Source organism: Bombina bombina, chromosome 8 (genome assembly GCF_027579735.1).
Source record: "Bombina bombina isolate aBomBom1 chromosome 8, aBomBom1.pri, whole genome shotgun sequence".
Taxonomy (NCBI): Eukaryota; Metazoa; Chordata; class Amphibia; order Anura; family Bombinatoridae; genus Bombina; species Bombina bombina.
Window position 1 is genome coordinate 62055859 of NC_069506.1, and position 14858 is coordinate 62070716.

Below are 14858 nucleotides of genomic sequence, written 5' to 3' on the forward strand. Positions count from 1 at the left end.
CTGATGGGAATCTTAATGTTAATGAGACATCTTACAGGATCTTGCGAGACCAGAAAGCTTTAGTGAATTGGGTCCTATATCATCATAGGTACTCTTTCCTGCTCATCTGAGTAGCTCATGTTTTAAAACTCACAAAAAAAACTGTCTAAAACCAGAATCTCAGTTATCTGTGCAAATGTGGAGCTTACTAAAGTTTGCTATTTCTTCATAATGTCTATGCTTTTGGGCCATTTTCCTCCTGATATGCAGATAAAAGAATCACTACACTTGTTTAAAAGGGAAAGTCAACAAAACTTGATTAATTGATTTATAATAATTATTGTACAGTGATATAAAAATATTGGAATACAGCAATTGAAAAATGTAAATTATTAATGTTTAAAAGACGCTTTACCTTGTCTTCATCACCCCAACCCAATGCCCATTGTCTTAGTCAGTTTACTACACCATAATGGACATTTATAGTTGTCCATTTATGGTGCCAACATTTTAACGCTCACTCATAGCATCACTCTCACTGTTTGGAGCATGCACCTTACCATATAAAAGAAAAGCAGGGCATCTGTCTTTCCAGTGAATCTGCAGCAATTCCCTTTTGTGGTAACCTCTAGTAGCAGACAGAAGCAGAAGATAGTACAAGCGAGCATAATGTCAGTATTTAAAGCGACACTCAAGTCAAAAATAAAATTTCATGATTCAGATAGAGCTGCAATTTTAAACAACTTTCCAATTTACTGCCATTAGCAAAATGTGCACAGTCTTTTTATATTTATACTTTTTGAGTCCCCAGCTCCTACTGAGCATGTGCAAATCTTCACGGAATATACTATATGTATTTTTGATTGGATGATGGCTGTCACATGGTACAGGGGGAGTGGAAATAGACATAACTTTGAAAATTGCTAGAAAAAAATCTACTACTCATTTGAAGTTCTATTGTATTGTCTTAGTTGATTATGCAAATCTACTGCATTTATTGATCCTTTAACCCTTTGAGTGCTAAGCTCTTTCCCACCTGGGTGCTAAGCTTTTTTTTAAGCTTTTTTTAAAAAAAAAAAAATTTGAAAACATTTTTTTTAACTTTTTTTTTTTCAGATCCTCAATACTTACACTGTCTTTATGCATTTACCTTTCCAACTGTGGGTCTTGGGGGTCTGTAGCTGCTTAGATGCCTGAGATACAGGCTACTAAGAAGCATGTCCCCTGCTAAATAAAGTTGTGCGGTGACGTCATTGCGCATGACATCACCAAGCATAATGTGAAGCCCCGGACATGCCTGTCACTATGCAGGCCCGATCACCGGGGTAGGAGCAGGTGGGAGCCCCCAGATCTCCCTCAAGGTGGGAGAGTGCTAGCAACAACTCTGAGCCGTTGTTAGCACCAGAGTGGGAAACTCTGCGACGGCTGTCAAGGGGTTAAATAACTTCAAGGGGTTAAATAACTTCAAGTGTGTGAGCACAATGTTATCTATATGAAACACTTGAACTAACGCCCTCTAGCTGTGAAAAACTGTCATGTTGTCAGATAAGAGGCGTCCTTCAAGGGCTTAGCTTTCAACTAAGAAAACCAAGAGGACAAAGAAAATTTGATGATAAAAGTCACTTGGAAACTTGTTTAAAATTACATGCCCTATCTGAATCATGAATGTTTAATTTGGACTTTACTATCCCTTTAAAGAGCCCCATAAAGCTGGTTTATCCATGGAAAAAAAAAACTTGTACCTTTTATGTGCACAGATTTTACTAATCAAGCACATTCACTCTGACCTGGTGATGTAATTAATTATGTCACCGGCACCCTGTACACATGTGCAGGCAATCACAGGCTAATATTAATGATCAAGTGACAAAGGGGACAAGGAAAAAAAATTTAACTTTTTAAAACTCTATAAAAAAAACTGTGCTTGTTTTACAGGGGCAGTAAGTTACATTGTATGGTTACATTTCCAGAGATCTCTCTGTATTGAGTGGTCTTTTAAAGCAGTGCTTCTCAACCTTTTTGTAGCACGTACCCCTCTAGGCATACAGTTGTTTCCTAGTGTACCCCAACTGTAGCACACATATTATTAATCTTTTACATGAGTAAAATGGGAATCATATGTATCACTTGATTTCACAAGCTTGTATCAGATATATTAAAGGGACACTGAACCCATTTTTTTTCTTTTGTGATTCAGATAGAGCATGCAATTGTAAGCAACTTTCCAATTTTACTCCTATTATCAATTTTTCTTCGTTCTCTTGCTTTCTTTATTTGAAAAAAAGGCATCTAAGCTATTTTTTGGTTCAGAACAATGGAAAGCACTTTTTTATTGGTGGGTGAATTTATCCACCAATCAGCAAGAACAACTTAGTGTGTTCACCAAACATGGGCCGGCATCTAAACTTACATTCTTGCATTTCAAATAAAGATGCCAAGAGAATGAAGAACATTTGATAATAGGAGTAAATTAGAAAGATGCTTAAAATTGCATGCTCTATCTGAATCACGAAAGAAAAATTTTGGGTTCAGTGTCCCTTTAATGAAATAAATACTGTATATTAGAATCAGATATTTGTTTTATGATTTCCAGAATTCAAGATTTGGCAATATTATAAGAAAAGAATAATAAACACATAAAACGCAGATATATAGTTCATTGATAATTATTGCAATTAATGTGCTTCTTATATTAAAAAGAGGAAAATAAACTATTTTCTGCATGATGATGAAAGTAATATTCATGGTACCATCTTTATATTTTTAGTAACTATTTCATACACAGTTTATTTGTCTTATTTTACAGTGGCTTAATTCAGTATGATGCACTTTACCTATTTCACAGTGGCACATTAATCTGGCACTTATCCCAAGCCAGAATCTAATGTTTCGCCAATTTGAGGTGAATCAGAGATTGAGCAATGGTCCAACCTAGGCAGTGAATTACTCACACTCTGCCCTGTTAGGAGAGGGTAGGAATGAGAAACACAGATTTATTTGATTATGTAATGTTTGCAATAGCTACATCAGGAAATAATAATGAAGGCCAATCCCTGGAGTACCCCTTACCAATGCCCTAATTACCCCCCAGGGGCACACGTACCACAGGTTGAAAAACTAGGCTTTAAAGAGATGGTAAAGTCTAACAAATTATGAAGTTCAACAAAGGATACCAATAGAACAAAGCATATTTGATCAAAGTAAATTTATTTTGTTTTTTAAAAAAAAACTGCAAGCTGTATCTGAATCACGAAAATTAAATTTTCAGTACATGCCAAAATGACACCATACCACCCTAGCCAATACCTATGATTTAAAGGAAAAGGAATTCAGATTCAGATAGCATGTGATTTTAAACATCTTTCTAATTTACTTCTATTATCATTTTTTGTTCTCTTGGTATCTTTTTTTGAAAAGCAGGGATATATGCTCATTTCTGGAGCACTATATGGCAGAAGTTTTGCAAGAATGTTATCCATTTGCAAGAACTTTAGATGACAGCACTGTTTCCTGCCATGTAGTACTTTCAGATGCCTACCTAGGTATCTCTTCAACAAAGGACATTTGATAATAGAAGTAAATTGGAAACTTTTTTTTAAAATTGTATGCTCTGTCTGAATCAAATATCCCTTTAAGACTATCAAAATTAGCTGCAGACTCTTCCTACAAATAAAAAGCTGCCAACTGGGCCTCTCTTGGTTGGTGCAAGGATTCCAACCCACTTTGCAAAGGGGAACTGCTCCCTGGTTGCAGTCCTCTCAAAGGGTAGAGGTCATTTTACACATGATCACAAGGAGTCTTCTTTTACAGATAGTGTCATGTCCTAAGTGCACTTCCAACTAGTGCAAGTATTCCCTGGACATCGAGATGTTGGCCCATGTGTTTCTGTGCCTATATCACTGCCTCAAGAAAGATGCTCAGCCAAGTTGCATTCTTGGCGAGTCAGTTTATTGCTTTACAGCTGGTTACCTGTAATAGGGCCCCTAACAGGCCTCCATGACAGTAAACACTTTATTTTCCTAGTCTGTTCATCTATGTGCAGCAGGTCTCAAACAAATCATATTTTCAACAGACACAATAACAAAATCAAATAGTATTCCCATTCTGGAAATATACTATATACTGCACAAAGATAACATGATTATATATATATATATTTTGGCATCTATGTGTGTTTCAGTACATTTCTACATTGTGTCCTCTACCCAGGTGAGTGAAATAAAACTATGATTTTTAGAGAGTATCTAATGAACATGTTAAGCTACACCTGAATGTTAATAGTTTGTTGAGGGATCAAGTCTCCTGCTCACATATTAGCATGCACATACACACATATATAGATACTGGTGGAAAAGGGAAAGTCTTAACTATTGCAAACACATAGAAACAAGGGACAATAGTTGAAGATTTAGAAAATATATCTAAATACATTTATGACAGACAGAGAGAGATATTGATAGATAGATAGATAGATAGATAGATAGATAGATAGATGATAGATAGATAGATGATAGATAGATAGATAGATAGATAGATAGATAGATAGATAGATATATAGATAGATATAGAGCAAGGGCAATGAAAAGTTAATTATTAAAATGTAGAGGTATGAATTATAAACAATGCAACTAGCAAGCAAAGCCTTCATTTTAATATAAACCAATACTGTTAAACAGCAATGCACATGCCTTCAAATGTAAAAATGTTCCAAATTTAAACTGTCAAACGCTATGACTTAAAAATTAACAACATTGATTCTGGCTGTCAGAGTGATATCATCAGGATATTTAAATGCAGATCTACATTAATATGATATAACATGCTTACAATTTATGTCTCTTTGCGAATCAATCCTGGAAGCATAACTGGTTATGAGTGAAATGTTTTGATTTTAAAACTAGAGTCAGAGATGTTAAAAGCAGTGTCACATGCTGGCTTGCTATACTGGTGTAAAAGGCTGTCTACATGAGACCTGCTATAGCATGTGGGTAGGTGCAACCCAAGGGACTTGAAATCCTCAATTTTACCATTCAAATACATTTGATCTGATAAATCAGCTAGTTATGGATATGCAGTTGCCTATACTTCTAATAGCAAACAAGGTATTTGTGTAGAATAACTGACTTGTACCAATTTTTGATATGCAAATCAATTATAAACCATGACTTAAAAATGTAAAACAAATATATATATGCATTCAAATATTTTCAAATATTGAAAACATAACAATAAATTACGTTTTATTTTTTTTATTTATGCTTTATTCACCATGTAAAGTGATAAGTAAATCTATCATTTGATCATGTGCCATTTTAAGATATATTGAAAATTGTGATTTTATAACTTAATAACTAATCAGTCTTTTTACTTGTTTAGTGTTTGCATTGATTGATAAAATACCAAATACTTAAATGTGGTTGAAGGGTAACCATACATAAGTAATGCGCTGTCTGTAGTTTACTTAAAACACAAGTTTGGGGTTTCTGACAGGTTTCAGTGATATGTTAAGATTCTGTTTTTGTTCTTTTGAAAAATGAAGGTTTCTCTATTCGTTTGGCCTTTAGCATCTCTGTCTAAGAAAACGTCTCAACAAAAGACTTGTTGGGGAAGACTTTACAATGGATCTTTTTGTGTGTAGCTCAGTGGCTTTTGCACCTTTTGACTAAACACAATGTTATGTTAATAGAAAACCTCAAAAATCCACTCACTACTCACTCTTCTGTATGTTGTCTTTAGGACTGATGCCAGGTTAACAAACAACTCCAAAGTCCATAGACAACTCTTACTGCAACTCAACAGTTGTTCTCATATATATATATATATATATATATATATATATATATATATATATATATATATATATATATATATATATATATATATATATATATATATATATATATATATATATATATATATATATATATATACATATATCCACATATGAGTTATATGAGAGAACCAGTTGCATTAGATCTTTGATGGTTAGTGTTTTTTTTGTGCTGAGTTGTGGGAACTGTTCGCCTTCCCAGGCTCGTCCCTGACTTGTGCATATTAGTGAATAGCTGAAGGCGTTGCCCTGATTCTCCTCGCTTTGAGGTGTCATACTTTCTCTAGACTCTTGCCAAAAGAAGATACCTTTTCATCAAGCTCACACTAGCCTTTGACATGACTCCCACTGCTTTCTTATAAATACACAAAATCTCAGCGAAAGTGAGTCTGATGCCTTTTGAATATTTGAATAGGAGACATCAAGCTCACAAAAATCAACTACTTTGAATTGCATTCTGGTGAATTGTATGTTGAGAGAAAACCAACTTCATGTTAAAAATTAATTTGGTTTAAAGCTTCACACAGGACTATTTAAAAATATTTGCAAACAGCTCGCACTTAACATAAGCAATGTATTCCATTATTAGATTGTGGATTGCTTGGTACTTTACTAAAACTGATAGGTGGACAAACACTACTATGGTCTGTGATAGAGGGAGAAACAACTTACACATATTTTAGATTAAATTAAATTAAACTATACAGATATTCTTAAAAATATCTTCAGCAGAAATAAAATAAATAAAACATAATTATATTTGCTACTTGAACAATACACTGAGTTGTCAATTGTTTATTCTCAAGAAAATAGTTAATATGTATATTACAAGGAAATAGTTTAACTTAGATTGCAACATAGTGTGTGTATATATATATATATATATATATATATAAAGATATGTATATATATATATATATATATATATATATATATATATATATATATATATTTACATGAAAACCGAATTGAACCCAAGCAATTGCCCTTCTACTTTATATTACATTGTATATTCGTGAAGTTCTATGTTCTTGGGCAAGGTGCAACACACGCTCAGCACAATGCCAACAGAGTTCCTTTCCTTGCCTTTACTCAAGTGAGATGATGTGTTTTCTTTGGTCACTCACGCAAAAATAAATTTTACCAACATTTAAGATATTGGATATCCAGTGGTGAGGTTAACACTTCTGCACACTTCCTACTGCATAACAAAGTCAGCTGGGTTTTCTTTACTTGTAAACAAGAATCAACCTACAAAGCTATGACGTGTATTGCAAGTTTCTTTGATTTAAAGGGTTTCTTGAGACATTGTCAATAATTAATCCAAGAAGGACTTTTACATTAATGAAAACATTGTTATGACTTCAACCCATTCAAGTGCAAAAGACCCCAAATCGACAGATACATGGGAACATACATTGTAATTGGTTAGAGGTTTAAATTGTGTGATTTTGGTTTGGAATAGATCACAATATCTATCTGAAATATTACATCCATTATAACTAAATTCAGTTAAACTTTATGTTCATTATAAAGCTTAAGTTTCCAAGCTAAGTATCTACATAAACGTTAGTCTCTTTCTTATGTTAAGCAGTTTGAAGTGGTTAATAAGAGGACAGATGTTTACTAATTCATTGAGAACAATGAGCGAGCTCTCATGTTTAACAATGAAGCTAGGCCCCTTTTGTTGGCATCTAGTCTTTTTATTTGAGTGTTGGGACACAAGGAAAAGCATTTACTAACAATGATGCTATAAATCTACTTTCTCTTTTATTAGCTGCTTTCAGAGTCGGGCTAACACAATATGATGTTAATGAGCACGTCTCCTTCTGTTCAGCTTTTCAGATCAAATGCTCAGTTCAGAGAAACTCTATTGTTTCCAAATCCAAACCCTTGAGCTTTAAACAACTAGACTTGGAGTCTATAGAAATTCTCATGGCGCCTGTTTGATTTGAGATTATATCTAAGGAGAATGACACGTGCCTAAACAACACTTTAAATAGCTTTAGTAATATCTTATTTTTTAGTTTGAGATATGATGTGACCAAAAACACAGTGGAGAAGACCATGCGGTTTATTGTATATGGGGCATATAACGTCTTTGAATGAATTCAGCTCAGTTCTGAGAATCTTATGTTTGAATGGATATAGGGCGGTTCTACAATTTTCTTCGCTGCAGGTGACTGGCCTTTTCTAGCCTATTGAGTCAGACAGCTTGAGTGCGCATTTCAACTGAATCCATCTCTTTCCAACTCCTGTTTATATGAAATTACCCAATTATTTTGCCAACCCTCTTGTATCTTCCAATGCCTTATTCGAGTACATGGTTTGGTGGGTAATAAGTATTTATTGCAAATAAAATTCTATCACTCCACGATCACTAAACTCTTGTTTAACCAATGCATAATAATACCCAACATAAACAATCAGACACCATAACACCAGCTTAATAAAATAGCTGTTTTATTTAATTCACATAGGCACTAGAATCTGCAATATTTTGTCCCATTTGCAGATTAAGTCCCCATTTACCAATAGAACATTGCAGATTCTAGTGTCAATATCGAATAAATAAATCAACTATATTGTATTAAGCTGGTGCTGTGAAGTGCACATTTATTTGCTAAGTTTGGACTGAACAGTGACCCTATTTCACTAGCATCAGAAAAATAATGCTCTAGTTGCTGTACCTGATTGAGGTTACATCCAATTTATACATTTTCCACACGTTAATTCTTTTTAATGTTCCTAGCAAATATTCATTATTTTTTGGGTAGATCAGCACCATAGCTCCATAAATTCATGTGTTTAATTAATTTGGAAACTCAGTTAAAATACTACAAAGTGATGGAATATTTATAAAAATATACAATATGAATGTAATAAAACAAAAAAGGGGCACCACTATTAATACTGGTCAAACCAGTTAAAAGATCAGTCCCTTTGTTAAATGCTATGGCATCTAGAGCATGGAATTGCAAATTTGCTGGAACATGCTGGCAAGAAGCTGTGGTTTGGGATAGAGCGTGAAACTGATTTCAATGTATTGAAAAAGACCTCATCTTATCACAGTGGATTTCACCCCTCGCTGAGACCATAGCATTTTAGTTTTAAAAAAAACGTGTCAGCAAATTTTCCACTAGTTAAAAGTTAGAATGAACCGAGCTATTAACATAGGCAATCAACATCTATAGCTTTAGAAGCAGTTTGTAGCAATCATGTTTGGATGTTAACAATAAAATGCAAATCTGGTTTGTAGGGGAAAGGACAAGGTCTGTCATACCAACACATAATGTTTAGATTTTTATGTATATCATACACATTCATTTGTAGATGGGAGATACATGTGTCTATGCTATTTCTTTATGAAGCCCTATTGCACTATTTACTATATTGTTTGTTTAATATGCACATCATTAATCCATAGAGCTAATGTTAATTGTTTTCTTTTAGAATAAATGCACCTGTTACCTCACCAATACAAATATAGTGTTTAAATCGAATTGTATATTTATACCATGAATATATGGTTAGCAAATTGGACAATTTAACCCGAATTACAGGTATGTATTTTGTAGCCTTAAAAGCAATTAGTAGCAATAATGTTGCACTGTTTGTTATGCTATGTATCTGCTGTATACAGCATTAAACCATGTAGCAAATGTTAATGGGTTTCTTTTAAAATGTATGCACCTGTTATTATCTCGTCAGTACCAGGCTAGAATTTGTAGTTTATTGTATATTTAGCAATACAGTCAATTCAACCCATTGTAACCTTTACACTGACACATTTTAAACTTCTAATTTATTTACATTTAGATAAATACTAGTTAAGAAACTGTCTACTTAGGGTGTGATTGCATCTGTTACATAGATCACGAGTTTTAATCACAAATGCTCTTCATTCAAACGGTTTATTTCATTGACATGGTTTGATCCACCTATCCTGGAGAACTGGATCTCAATACTTTAAGTAGAAACTTCTAAATCTTATCTCTGTCTCTTGAGTTGTTTTTTTTTTTTTTTTAAATCAAATGTGATTTTATTAGAATATTGTGATTAATATACAGTTTGTGTGTTAGGAAATGTAAATATTGGATAACACATGGTAGTCTAAGGCTTCAACATTATGTGCAGTAATAATATGTAAATGTGAGTAGAAAGTTCTCAATTTCCTACTCATCAGGTCAAATTTTTTTATTGAGCAGTTAGCAATGTAAAACGACAAATGAACAAATGTAATAGTGTTATAAAAACATATACTGTTTTTAGGTATTGAGTACACATCTCCAGTAAACTGGGTAATTTCTAATTTGAACTTTTCATAGGTAAATAGGTTCTGGGGTTTTCCCATTTCAAGTAGGTTTTTAATGAGTGTTTAATGACTTCCATCACTATTGCCTAAAATCAAGAGAAAGTGTCACTATAGCCCATTACATATCTTATTTTTACCATTATAGTATGACTCATCCAGGGGTTTCACATAACTTTTATTTTGGGATTTGTAAACTCACGTCTGCTCACTGCATATTTCAACACTATTATTTCTCAGTTTCTTTCAAATATTAAAGCAATAAACAAATTGCAGTTTTAAATTAAGAAACATGTTGAAAAAAAAATATGTATTTAGACTTTATTACAATTGTAAGTGTATGGGGGACAAAATAATGAAAGGATTAAGAGTGCACTACTCAAGAATTGAGCTTTTAAGAAGACTGTACTAACATACATCTATTTTTTTATGCCCTTTCTCCAGTGTTAATTCCTTATAGATGCATAAAGCCTGAAAAAATCCTGATAATTATATCTATCCATCTTTTTTTTTACCAATATGACTGAGAAAACCCAGATGTTGTTGAATTATCACTGCTCTATAAAAGCTTCCAAATATGTTATCAGTCTCTTAAATCAAAATGGTCAGTAGTTTTAATTTTTTTTTAACAATAAGTATTAATAATTTAATATTAATAATGATCACCCAAGAATATTTATTTTATTTCTACGTGTTTTGTTTTTATTATAAAGTGCATTACATTGTAATATATCAATTAACACGTTTCCTTCTCGTTTTTTTATTTAATGCAAAACATACTGTAGGTACAGAATTCTAACTAATGGCGTTTTGATGTGTCTATAAAAAAATAACACAAAGAAACGCTTTTAGATTTCTCCAAACAAATGTGTTTTCTCCAAGCTCATGCTGTGGTCAAAATATAATTTGTGTCCAACAACGAAAAAACAATTAATGTTTAAATGCAAAAAGGCAAGATTATAAATGGTAGTCTGCACTGTGGCAATACAATTGGTCAAGATTCCAGTGTACCTATCTCCTTAAATTGGTTTTAACTGTAATCTGAAAATATGTATTCTATTTATATGAATTTTTTTATCCTCTTCATTATAAAGCCTAGACTTTATTACACGTTTTAATGGCTATAAATTCATTAGGAAAGTTTACAGACCTGTGATATTGTAGCCTGACATACTTTAATAGTTTGTTTGAAAATTATAAACTTTTAAAGTACAACTCAAAATTCACTAGATTTAATTTATTGACAGGTCCATCTGAGACTTGTCTTATAAAACTAAGACTTAGCTTCCATGACACTTGTACATTTATTAACTTATTTAAAAAAAAAAGAAAAAACTAGGAAAGTCTTGCAGACCGTTGTAATTTGCTACCTAACAAGTTTACTATTCCAAAGTTTTAAAAAAATATATGTATTCAATTGCATATAAATGACTCTTACTTATTTGAATTCCCAATTTATATTTTGATTGTAGATTCAATTTGTCTTATAATTCTAAACAAAGTAACCTTGTATTATCTATCTTGCTATTGTTTTGATTTATTTTAAACAATAATAACTCAAAATGTACCAGGAAAGACAAACAAATGTCCAATGTTTTTTGACAGGAACACGGTAGATTTTTATTAGAAAATATATTTAGTTTATTGAGAAAAAAAAAGATTACATATGTAACCACGAATACACTTTTACAAAAAATGTATGAAACAATTTATAATAATTCTTATAAAGAACAGGACTTTCTGCCCCATTGGAGCTTACATCTTTACTTTAAAGTCTTTTATTTTTTTAATTAATTCACCATGGTCTCCACAGATTCTGATTGTTGTTAGATCTCAGCAGATTTTGTCTATGGTTTGTTGATAACTGCGTAGAGAGTTCGTTTCTAGAATGGATATCAAGTGATTCATGGGACACTGGAGTGAATTTGGTGACCTGAGCAATGCTGTTTGGACTCCTGGTCTTTGCGTTTGAAAGTGAGTGCTCATAATTAGCATTGTCAGTGCAGAAGCTGCTGTCCTTGGTGCTGAAACATGAAGCGCTTATGGCTGGTAGTGCTTTTGTCAGGTCCTGAATCACCACGTTTGTGCTGCACTCCTCTGACCTCAATAGAAACTGGCTCACTCCATTCAGGCAGTTTCGGAATCCAGCTTGGTATTCAGCACTTCTGAGCAAAGTAGCACCTGTTAGACAGAATTATTAATATCATTCAAAGCATTAAAAGGAGTCAAACTTAGAAGTCAAGTCAGGGGGAAACTAAAGCGTCTATCACAATTATTTACAAAAATCTATTAATCTACAAAAATCCCATAAACTTTAATGGTAGATTTTGTAGAAAATCACTAGACAAGCTTTTTTTTTTTTAAATATTGGGATCAACCAATAATGTAGCAATGTAGCAATATTTACCAATCCTATTATTTTGTATATTATTTTTTCTGCTCTTACTTTTTAAGGTCAAAGAAGTGTTGACTGTCTTTTATTTGGAAAATACTAATAAATATATTATATATATATATATATATATAATAATAATTATCAATAACATTGATGTGCTATATAAACATTTCATTTTAATGCAGAGTATTATTGTAGAACAATTATAAAAAGGAGCATTACTGACTGAAATGTCGTTTAAGTTTAATGTGCCCTTCTTAAGCAATGATTATTGAGACGTGCATGATGACAGCAACAGAGGGTAATGCAAGAGAGTAGAAGGATTGTTACAAATGAAAAGAAAAGGAAAGACAAAGGGTCTGTGACATAAAAAAGAGAGGGAAGTATTGCAGATAGACTTGGAGGGAAAAGAACAGTTGGAGCTAATTGCAAAAAGGCAAGTGAAGTAGAGATAAAACAATTTGAAATGTTATATTTCCAAGTAACTACTACAAATTTGTTATAGAACATTTCAGAATACAGTAACCAATGGTGTAAAAAGTTACCTTGTATTGAATCCTGTAGAGTTTTCATGTATTTGACAGTCAACTCCAAAATGTCTGCTTTCTCCAGCTTACGTTTTCCAATCTGTAGAGAAAATTTAGATATTTGATTACTATTAATGCATTAACAAAACATAGGTTTACAATTATATTTTGAATTCAAATTATACATGGAATCATATTAAAATAATATTTATATATATATATATATATACTGTATGTATGTATGTATGTATATATGTATATATATATATATATAAAGGTTTGAAGTTCACAAAGACTTACATTCTGAGAATAGTTATTTTCCAGTAGGGTTTTCAGCTGCTCTAAAGAGACATTAATTCTAGCTCGTCTCTTCTTTTCCATCAAAGGCTTTGAAACCTAAAGAAAAAAACAAAAACAAAAAAAGATTTGAGTATATTTTATAAATATATTTATTTTAGGGAACGGTCTCTAAGTATGGATAGGCATCTTTAACAAACTAACCTTTCTAATGTTGCCAGTCTGTAGGTGCTCACGAGGTACTGAAGTAGTCACCATATTGTGTCTCTAGTAGATGCTGTTACTGAAGTGGCTCAGATCAATATGAGGAGCTAGTGCAGGAATTCGTCATTTATACACTCACTTCATTTACATTTGAAAACAGCACTTGACCCCTGGCCCCAGGCTATCAAAAGACAAAGCATCAGTCCAATTCCCAATCAACCATGAACGTATTCAAGCCAGGCCTTTCATGAAACTACTAAGCAAATTCATATTAAATACTTGTTTTAAAAGTCTGGTTTAGACACATATTTACTTCTAATATATAAGCAGCATCGTTCTCTCTTTATCTGTGCACAAAATAATGTATTTAGGCTGAAGAAAGGGCAGGTAGAGATAGATATATCTAGAAATATAGATAGACAGACAGACAGATTATAGATAGATAAGCAGATATGTTTATATATTTAGATAAATAGAAATATATGATAGGAAGACATAGGGACAGAAAGACTTATAGATGATAGATAGATAGATAGATTGATAGAGACAGGCAGAGAGATAGTTTAAAGACTTATTTACTGTAAGCAGCTTCCTTCGCTCTTTATCTGTATACAAAATAGTGCATTTATGATGAAGAATGGGCAGGTAGAGAATGAGATAGATAGATGATAGATGGATAAATAGATAGATGGATATATAGATGGATGGGTGGCTAGATGGATCGATAGATATATAGATAGATATGTTCATATATTTAGATAAATAGAAATATATGATAGGAAAACATAGGGACAGACAGACATATAGATGATATAATTGAAATTATAGACAAATATTTAAATAGCTAGCAAAATCAGAAATGATAAATGTATATTTATATATGTAGATAAACAGATATTTATGATAGGCAGACAGAGCGACAGACAGGCATACAGATGTCTAAAATACTCTATAAATAAATGAATGAATCCATTGTTTGTAAGAATTGCGCCAAGAACCTGACAACAGCAAGCCAGGGCTGCTTCTGATAACTGATTCACACTTTGGGAATGTGGATTGCTGGCTGTTAGCCACGTGTAATAATTACCATAGGGCAATCTCCCCATGAAATCTCCCCAGAAGGTGTCACCCGCAGAGATGAAGTTATGGCCAATCAGACTGGCAATTCAATCCTTTCTTGGTAGGTTTCACGCTTTGCAATGACAGCAGGACCATACCTCTATGGCTAATAGTGTAACAAAAAAGCAATTTTCTGCCCCTTGTAGTTCGGAAATGAGGGATGCTCACATTTTCCGCTTCTGATTAAGACATAGA

The 14858-nt window shown here is 32.7% G+C and overlaps 1 protein-coding gene across 1 annotated transcript; it reads right to left on the reverse strand.

Moving 5' to 3' along the window:
- Positions 1–11888: 11888 nt before the first annotated feature.
- On the reverse strand, positions 11889–13779 carry HES3 (hes family bHLH transcription factor 3). Its single transcript, XM_053689878.1, has 3 exons — positions 13344–13779; positions 13062–13143; positions 11889–12302 (listed from the first exon to the last, which is right to left on the reverse strand). Exons 1-3 carry the CDS (start codon positions 13422–13424, stop codon positions 11917–11919), a joined length of 549 nt encoding a protein of 182 aa, XP_053545853.1. The 5' UTR covers positions 13425–13779; the 3' UTR covers positions 11889–11916.
- Between the last annotated feature and the right edge of the window lie 1079 nt (positions 13780–14858).